Source organism: Medicago truncatula, chromosome 3 (genome assembly GCF_003473485.1).
Source record: "Medicago truncatula cultivar Jemalong A17 chromosome 3, MtrunA17r5.0-ANR, whole genome shotgun sequence".
Taxonomy (NCBI): Eukaryota; Viridiplantae; Streptophyta; class Magnoliopsida; order Fabales; family Fabaceae; genus Medicago; species Medicago truncatula.
In genome coordinates, this window is record NC_053044.1 from 28002490 (window position 1) to 28012008 (window position 9519).

General features: G+C 33.9%; 2 protein-coding genes across 2 annotated transcripts; one reads left to right on the forward strand and one right to left on the reverse strand.

The window, feature by feature from the left end:
- The first annotated feature begins 1818 nt into the window (after positions 1-1818).
- LOC25490758 (mitochondrial uncoupling protein 2) lies at positions 1819-6206 on the forward strand. Its single transcript, XM_013604660.3, has 9 exons — positions 1819-2108; positions 2198-2419; positions 2870-2948; positions 3692-3825; positions 3908-4006; positions 4111-4215; positions 4596-4670; positions 5065-5151; positions 5754-6206. The coding sequence occupies exons 1-9, from the start codon at positions 2031-2033 to the stop codon at positions 5775-5777; spliced, it is 903 nt and encodes a 300-aa protein (XP_013460114.1). The 5' UTR covers positions 1819-2030; the 3' UTR covers positions 5778-6206.
- Positions 6207-6352: 146 nt separating this feature from the next.
- LOC25490759 (protein GRAVITROPIC IN THE LIGHT 1) lies at positions 6353-8782 on the reverse strand. Its single transcript, XM_013604661.3, has 2 exons — positions 7893-8782; positions 6353-7332 (listed from the first exon to the last, which is right to left on the reverse strand). Exons 1-2 carry the CDS (start codon positions 8557-8559, stop codon positions 6554-6556), a joined length of 1446 nt encoding a protein of 481 aa, XP_013460115.1. The 5' UTR covers positions 8560-8782; the 3' UTR covers positions 6353-6553.
- Positions 8783-9519: the final 737 nt, after the last annotated feature.

Consider the following 9519-nt stretch of genomic DNA (forward strand, 5'->3'; position numbering starts at 1 on the left):
TTCTTTTGAATCCTAACGGGGAAGAAGACCATGATTCCTTCAAGATCCTTTATAAAGTGAGAGAAGTAACAAGTTTATGTATTTTTTTCTTGAAAGCGAGAGAAGTGTGTTGATGGTGTGCACCGCTCACAATATAAAGGAAGTGGAAATTTTTGGTGTGGTTAAAATTAGCAATAGCAAAGCCATATACTTTGACATCTTGGTAATTCTTGGTTATGTCAATCATGTATTATTTTATGTGCTTTATTATGTATGACATGTATTAGTTTTCCATCTGACAATCTGACAAGTGTGATTGTACTTTACTATGCTGACTCTCATATCGTTAGACTCTAATACATGGTTAATGTTTGATCATTTAAAGGAACATATATGGTTGTATACCGTCAAAACTTAGCTAATATGCTCCACAATTCAGTGATAATGCAGTCACTTTTAAGGATAAAAAAAATATATAAATTTTCAAGTTCAGGGGGCATTTTGCACATAAGTACAAAACTTCGGGGGGGAATTTGCAAAACGTCATGTTAACTAACAGAAAAATTTGACACATGGGGTAAATTGATCAACGTTGTGCAATTTCAGGGGGTAATTGAAGTTTTATTAATTTCAGGAAGGTAATTGACGAAACTTACAATTTCATGGGATTAATTAACTATTTAGTCATTATGTGGTGTTTGGTAATTACGTCTGCTTAACTTGTACACATTTGAATATGATAAAAGTTTTGGTTTGAATAAAATACTCAATCGCGAGTAACTATTTTTTATTTGATTGTCGGGTTTTCTTCTTAAATTTATGGTACCATTATTTTGACGTCCTTCTTGTGACTTATCACTCACCCTGCAAGTTTAACATTTGTTGTGCTTTGATTTTTCGATTTTAATATAAATTGATTTATTCGTTTGAAAAGAAAAAAAATCACCATACTATAACAATAGAAGATCCAATTTTCTTTAAATTCTTTTTTATTATAATTACCAAACACCTTTTCATGTAAAAAAAAGCAATTTTTCGTAATAGAAACAATAAATTTAGCAAATAACTTTAAATAGAAAAAGCCGGACCAAACAACCAAACTAGACTACATCCATTTTGATAACTTCATTTACTCCTTTAATTTTATTTTAAGTGATTCACTCCTTTAATTTTTTTGAAAAGCCTTATGGGTAGAGCTTACATATTTTAAATGTAGAGAAATGAGACGACTCAGATTTAAACTTCAACCCTTACATATAATATGCAAATATTCTACCAACCGAGTTAAGTTCGCGTGGATTTACTCATTTGATTTAACGATATAAGATGATTTTTTGCTTAATACTAACAGTGTGTTTGTTTCAAGTTTACCAAATTTATTCATAAGAATAACATTCCTTGGAATATAAAGATGAGAATTTTATTCTAAGGTATTTAAAAAAAATATGTTTGGTTAAACTTTAGAATATTCCAAGGAACCTTAAAAATAAAGATTATAATAGGTAATTACACATAATTTTATTCCCATCTTCATGGGAACTTTATTCATACACTTTTCTTTGAAAAAACTTTATATTCTTATGAATATTTTATATTAGGAATAAAATTTAGTAAACTTGTAACAAACTGACATATGTATTTTTATAATTTTATTCCAAAAAATCTACAATTATAACTTAAAACAAACACACCCTAAAAATACAGATAATAAATAGATTAACATTTTACCCATTTTCTCCTCTCTCATCATTTGTACTCGAACCTAAAATAGACATATACCAACTTACCAACTAGGGTTGAAAACATTACCAAATAAAATGGGAGAAAAAATAGACATTTGGCTAAGTTGTTAAAGTTAGTAGAGTGAGAACATAAGTGAATTAAATTACTACATCATCATCGTCATCATCACATATATATTGACTGTAAAGCGGTGTAGTAACTTATTGCAGCAACAACAAGATCTAACTTTAATTTAACCGAAAGCAATCGTTTTCATTTGATGCTATTGCTTCTACTTTCACAAATCTTCTTCGCCATTAACAACAACAATGTCAATCTCAGATCCCAACCATATTACCTTCGCTCAATCCTTCCTCTGCAGCGCTTTCGCCGCTTGTTTCGCTGAGGTTCTTCAATTTCTCTACATTTCTTTTATAAATCTTCATTCATTGATTCAACGATTGATCATTCTTTTTTTGTTTATGAATGAATGTAGTTTTGTACTATTCCTCTGGACACGGCGAAAGTGAGACTTCAACTACAAAAGAAAGGAGGTGTTGGTGATGATGGAATGGGTTTACCTAAATATAAAGGTTTACTTGGAACTGTTAAAACTATTGCTAGAGAAGAAGGTGTTTCTTCTTTATGGAAAGGCATTGTTCCTGGTTTACACCGTCAGTGTTTGTATGGTGGTTTAAGAATTGCCTTATATGATCCTGTTAGTAATCATTCATTCATTCATTAATGTTTTTTCCTTTTATATAATACTATCATGTTATTCATTTCGAACTTGTTTGGTAAGTACCTTATTTTGCAGCTTGTAGTATAAGCGCTTAGCATATGAATAACCTATTTCTAAATCACAAGATAAAATAAAGTCAATCTGTTTTTGTATAATCTATAACGTGTTTTCATAAGCTATCCTCGAGAGCTTATGTAAATAAGCTAAAAACAACTTATGAACATGTCATAAGCTATCCTAGGGAGCTTATGAAAATAAACTAAAAACAACTTATGAAAATGTCCTAAGATGTTTTTGTAAGTTCTCCGAAACAGTGTCACAAGTGCTTATGGCAATAGATAAGCTAAAATAAGTTGATCCAAACAGGTCCTTGAATTCGAGTAATTTGGGTTTGTAAGTATGATTTTGAGCTGTGTTTTTCGACAGGTGAAAACTTTTCTTGTTGGTGCTGCATTTGTTGGAGAAGTTCCTTTGTATCATATGATACTTGCTGCTCTTCTAACTGGTCAGTAGTATTACTACTTAACCCATTTTTTATTGCTTCTCATTGCTAAAATGTTATGCTAGAAACATAAAGGGGAGATTTTTATATGGCTTGATGTAATTGTAAGCTCCAATGATATTGGATTCTCTGGTGGGAAACATACCTGCAAAAGATATTTCAATGCTTAAGCTAGTAAGGGTATAATATCGAAGTAAAAATGGGGTGGGTGACTCCATTTATGTTCCTACCAGAACACGAGATAATAATATTCATTACTTTTAACTCCCCCAATTTTCCTGGAAAATGAAAAATTAGAATTTTAGCTTTGTGTTTCTATTATTTTTTTTTGTTTGAAAGAGTGTTTCTATTTGTTTATTAAGTGGCTTTTTCACCTTGATAATGTAGTACTAGAATTTATCATGAATGTGAAATAGTAATTGCTTGATGTAGGTTTAAATTATTAGCTTTAAATTCCGGTGATGTAGATAGTTACAAAATAGGGTTGTAGATTGGAAAGAAAGGAAATGGAAAGAGTTAAGGAAATTCATAAGAGAATTAGTTAGGTTTCTATTTTTGGTAAAATGACTTAAATGCTCATAAGTTGCATTTCCTTTCTAAATAAGGAGAATGATTGCTTGTTTAATTGATAGTGTGGAGAATTCTAGCTTCAAACAGAGTTGAGGTGGTTAACACTTACCAGTCCCCATTTTATAGCATAGGTTATATGTTACAGTCCTTGATTCATTTTTTTGAACTTGTGGTAGGTGCTTTGGCAATCACTATCGCTAATCCGACAGATCTAGTCAAAGTTAGGCTTCAATCTGAAGGCCAGTTGCCATCTGGGGTACCCAAGCGCTATTCTGGTGCTATGGATGCATATTCTACCATATTGAGACAAGTCAGACTTTCTTCTGATGTGTTTTTTTGGGTTCCTTTATATGTTATATTATGTCTCATTCTGTGTATATCTGTTGAACTAGGAAGGGTTAGGGGCCTTGTGGACTGGACTTGGGCCTAATATAGCACGGAATGCAATTATAAATGCTGCTGAACTAGCTAGTTATGATCGAGTGAAACAGGTAATCACATTATAAGGGATTCTAAATTGGAATTTGCTAAAATCCAATGTTGCATTACATGAAATGCTACTGCAATGCTGCTCTGATTTTTCATACTTATGCAGACGATTTTGAAAATTCCAGGATTCATGGACAATGCCTTTACTCACCTCCTAGCTGGCCTAGGAGCAGGTCTTTTTGCTGTCTTTATCGGTTCTCCTGTTGATGTGGTAGGTTCTACCCCAGCCCGTTCCCTCCTATTTTCTTTACCTGCAGTCTACACTTGCGTTTTATATGAACATTTGATAGTAATGACAGACCGTCAATAATGAAATGAGACAGAAAAAGAAGGAAGGCACTAAAAGTGACATGTCTTCGGTATTTTGGACAAACTTTTGGTGTTCAATCTCAAAAATTTAATGCTAACAATGTTGGTGCTGGTGTTGCTGGAAAAAATAAGACCAATCCAAACACTGTTTAACTGTGTTCTCCCACAAACAAGTATTTTGAAAATTTAGAACTATTGCAAGATTCATTGTAGTACGGGGTACAGGAAAAGGTTCAATTGGTCAAAGCAAATTATGATTCATCCATGTTTATAATTTTCCAGGTAAAATCCAGGATGATGGGGGACTCAAGCTACAAAAACACATTTGACTGTTTTCTCAAGACCTTGTTCAATGAGGTAAGTGAACTTCTTCCTTCTTTGATTTTGTCATTGTTGTATTTGAACTTAAAATTTTGAATCCTATGAGAGTTGAAAGATTTATGACAATAATTAGCATCTTTTTTGTTATTATGTTAGTTTTATTTTAACCCTTTATATTGGACGTACTGGTTATTCTTTGAACGTCTCCGACGAATATCTCATTTTATGAGGGGACATTGGAGACGGGACTTAATAGTTAAACAATGAATAAATTTTAATACTTGCAGCAACCTTTATTGCTCTGTTCTCAAGTGATCTGAAAGTATTTTTAACAACAGCTCCTGCTATCTTTGTTTGTTTGATAAAAAAGTTTGCATAAAGTTTATCATTGTTCTGGACAACTTGAATTGATGTGAGAAATGTATTGCAGGGATTTTTGGCCTTTTACAAAGGCTTTCTTCCAAATTTTGGTCGAGTAGGAGTTTGGAACGTGATTATGTTTCTTACCCTTGAACAAGTAAGATACACATAAAATTCGCAATTCCGGTAAAATCATTTTATAATTTATCAACTGCATTGCACCTGGTTATTCATTTCTAATGTCCTGGTTAAAGGTTTGACCCACTTGCATATGCTCTCATTACATAGTTTTGAAAGAGTACAGCAGATCTGTCTCGGTCTAATCTAGATTTAAAATGAATTTTCTTATAACATAGCCGCTGATGCATGCATAATTTCTGAAAATTTGTTTTGTATGCTTCAGCTTCTAACTTATCACACACTCAAGAGAAACTAGTGACCTTTATTTTCGCCTTTGATCACAGCTAATTTTGTAGATGTGTGTTCCCGAAGTTGTCATAGCCAAGTAGAATGGTCCTGTTCTAGACTGGCACTCAGTTAAAACATGTAAATTTTCGGATAAAATAAAACCATCTCTTTTTAGTACTTTTATAATAAGTAAAGCAGCTATGTTTGGTCTTTTAAGCTACAAAAGTTCACTTTTGCCTTTTGACATTGTTAACTGTTTTGTGGGCAAACTTCACTTTACATGAAACTATATTTGACTATATGATTCTGCTTTTCAATATTTCAAGTGCTCATATTTGAACCCTGTCACAGGCCAAGAGAGTTTTTAGAGGATAGATATTGTTACTTTTCACGACGATTAGATTCAGCAATCAGAAACGCAGTTTCTTTCTCGGACGAGCGCTAGCTACCAACACTTTTGGATTTGCTGCGGCAGAAAGATTTTATTTCGTACTTCTGCCATGCGGATAGAAGTCATGCCTCATAGTCATATGTTCTTCGTAGTCGAATAAAACGTCGGATTACATTTATATTTGTTTCCTACGTGCATGTGGGTAGTGGATGTACCATTCATATATTCTTTAGCCAATGAATATGCCGTCAAATTACATTCCCTTTATAGGTGTACACTGTATTGTATTATGACATGTCATTTTTTCTGGGAAATACATTACTTTTTCCCAACTCAGTGAACAGACCAATGAAATGTAACATGTATAAAGACCAATTTAGAGTTTATATAATTTATTTCTCTATTCAATCAAATATTGTTATTGGGTATACTACATTGCCTATCATAATAATGAAATCAGATTGTACTGGTTCTCTGCGAGACACAAAGACCAAAGTAGCTTTTTGTATTCAGGGAATCAAATAATTTTCCTTCCTCTCGTTCACAAACCAATGATACATAGAAAAAAGCATTTGCTTACTTTTTTTTTTTGAGAATTTACTATACCATTATCACTGATTGAGGTCAAATTCAAATTAATGTAATGAGTTCATGTTCAAACTGGAAAAACAATAATCTTGCCAAAGGATTTTTCATATTACATCAGTAGCCCGTTAAGCCTGCTAGACAGATTTAGATCACTCTCATATCTCCTAAAACATTAAGTTCTGGCTATCAAATATACCCTGGATTTTATAACAGATCCATTCCCAAGCTTAAACCCAGGACTAACTGGAAACCCTACAACCTGACCAGCCGGCACCCGCCCACCAGAAAATTTCACCACACTATCCATATACTGTAGATGGAACTCAGCTCCACGACTTGCCTCAAATTGACTTGGTGGAGGGTTCAACGAGAATGCAAGTAAATGAAGCAACCACACAGTTTTGGCCAACCCTAAAAATTCATTGTAAAACTCACTCCTGGGGTGGTTTCCTGCTTGGACTTGACCGTGCTGCTCTAGGTTACCAAACAACGACTCCTCCATCTTCGGATGAACAATGGCAAGGTACTTCTTGAAACAGAATTTTCCAAAGTGACATGTCGGTAAGATCCCAAGTAGCTCGGCAGGATCCATGGATTTCATGTCCTTGTATTGAGTGAAGCAATCGCGGCGAAACTGATCAGGATTGAGGAGAGAAGATAGGCTGCCATCCATGTAGAATGTCTCATGATCAAACCCTTGAAAGATCTTCCTAGATATATAGGAATCAAGTGCATACTTAGCATGGTGAGACGAGACAATGGATGAAGTTGAAACATTTTGATATTTGTCAGTAGAAGCTGTAGCTGCTTCAATTGAACGAACAGCAGCCGTTATGTCCCAATGTGCATTGTGCATTAGCGATAAAAGCATAGATGTGAAGGACTTTGATGCTTCTCTTACATGCACCATAGTTGTTTCAAATAGTTCTGGTGTAGGAACTGATGCAATTGCTACAAAAATATATTTCACAAAAAAATAAAACACTCAGATTTGAATATAAGATCCTCAATTCATTTCATCTTCAAGAAACTATTAAATTTTGGATTAAGCTTGAATCAGCTTCTGAAACCCCTTTAAGTTATATTCCAAAAGCTAAACCAAAATATGCACATGCATAGAATCACTCTGAAAAAGACACTTCACTACTTCAAAGCAACAAATCAAACTAAAAATCCAAAACAAAAAGAAACTTTGTGAAATTGAACTTTTCTGAATTATGTAATCATCCAAATTCCAAATTAACTTTGGATTACCTTCAAGTAGAATCTGAAACCCTTTAGAATTATATTCCTAAAGCTAAATCAAATAAGCACATGAATAGAATCATTTTGAAAAAAGAATACTTCTATACTTCAAAGCAACAAATCAAACTAAAAGTCTAAAACAAAAGAAATAATCTTTATCTGAATTATTATTATTATCTAATCATCTAAATTCCAAACATGAAACAAAACATTTTCATAAAACAACAACATTAAAAAACAAAAACAAAGGGTCATTGATAATGTACCTTGAATTCCTAGTTTCCTCTTAGATTGAGACCTCCCAGGTTTCTTTTCACCACTAGAAAGAGCAACAACACCTTCAAGTTTCTCTTTCAAATCCTTCACTTCTAAATCCTTAACCTTCACTTCATTCTTCAACTCCTCCACCACCGCTTCATACGGCGCCACAACCTCCCTCACCGACGCCACACCAAAACCTCTTCTCCGACCACCTTTCCTGCCACCACCATTCCTCCGAAACCTCTCTCTCAACACAGCCAGCTTCCTCAGCTCCGTCACCACCGCCACGTCAGCAACCCTCATCTTCTCTGCATCCCAAGGTGAATGCGCTTCTTGTAACTTCACATACGCTCTCTTCATAGAAGACACCGTTTCGAAGATTTCTTCCATTAATGCTTCCATTTGCTTAACCTTCAAAATCTTCATACCCATCATTTTGTCTTCGTTGAATTCGTCATTTTCCTCCAAAGGGTCACCATTTTCATCCTCATCTTCGTCGTCATCATCAACATCATCACTGTGATAATGTTCTTGTTCTTCGTCTCTGTTTTCTTCTGATTCGTAGGGTGAATCATCTTCAACTATCTTTCTCACTGGAACAAGTGGGTTGAGGAGACATGAAGCGGTGACCCTTTGGATCAGATCGGAGAAATTTGAAACCTTTCTCGTCATTGGTTGAGTTTGACACTGAGATATTGACTCAGTCAACTACAGAGAGAAAGAAAGAAGTTTCAGAAGAAGAAGCTGAGTGGGACCAAACCAGTGACTCGTTGAGTGAGTCAATAATAATGTGTAGAATAAAAAATTAAAGATTGCATAACGAACACGTGCTGGGTGTGGCTGTGTGAGTGTGACTCGCTGGTTCAATGTCAGAATCACCACGAGGTGGGTGCGCAGGATAAGAAAGTCGCTAGCAGCATAAAACAAGTCATAAATAAATAGATAGATTTTTTTTTTTTTGACAATAACAAATATATAAAGGGTCTTCCTAACGAGTGCGCATTCTTTAAGCATCATAAATTTAGTCGTTATTCTTTAAAAAGTCAACTATTACAATTTTCAATGTATTCAATACATAACTTTTCATTAAAAACTTAGTACTATTTAAAGTATTTAAAGAGTGTCTGGAGGCACTCGTTAACATTTCTCATATATAAATTCTAATTTCATTTATAATAGATTATTATTTCAAACCATAATTTTTTTAGAATTTTAAAAAAAAAATTATATCCAATTTCTATGATTTTATTTTAAATGTACAGGTGTGAACCCAACTCAATCAAATCTGTTAGGTTGGTTTGGTTTGAGTTTGATAAATGCAGATTAGGTGATGAATCCGATTCATTAAAAGTTGAATAGGATGGATAATAGATTTGATAAAACCCGACTTAAAATGCCGATAATGTATACACCCTTAGGTGGTAGTGGTACTATGAAAGTGTATATATGGGGGGCACTTCAGTGCCTTTGTGGCGGGAAATGCATGTGTTTTTGAACAAATCAGATTGTGCCACGTGGATTTATCTTCATTTTTTTAAAATAAATAGAAAAAGCAGATTAAATAAGAAAAAGGGAAAACTTAACACATGCACTTCACTTCATTCCTTTCTTCTGCAAATTAACTTCAACCAT

What these genes read in the sequence shown, in the direction of transcription:
- LOC25490759 (XM_013604661.3), bottom strand. Translation starts at nt 8,559, where the DNA reads ATGACGAGAAAGGTTTCAAATTTCTCCGATCTGATCCAAAGGGTCACC. An exon ending in GAGGAAACTAGGAATTCAAG is followed by an intron (nt 7,333 to 7,892) that starts GTACATTATCAA and finishes ATATTTTTGTAG; the next exon opens with CAATTGCATCAGTTCCTACA.
- LOC25490758 (XM_013604660.3), top strand. Translation starts at nt 2,031, where the DNA reads ATGTCAATCTCAGATCCCAACCATATTACCTTCGCTCAATCCTTCCTC. An exon ending in TCGGTTCTCCTGTTGATGTG is followed by an intron (nt 4,216 to 4,595) that starts GTAGGTTCTACC and finishes ATAATTTTCCAG; the next exon opens with GTAAAATCCAGGATGATGGG. An exon ending in TCAAGACCTTGTTCAATGAG is followed by an intron (nt 4,671 to 5,064) that starts GTAAGTGAACTT and finishes AATGTATTGCAG; the next exon opens with GGATTTTTGGCCTTTTACAA.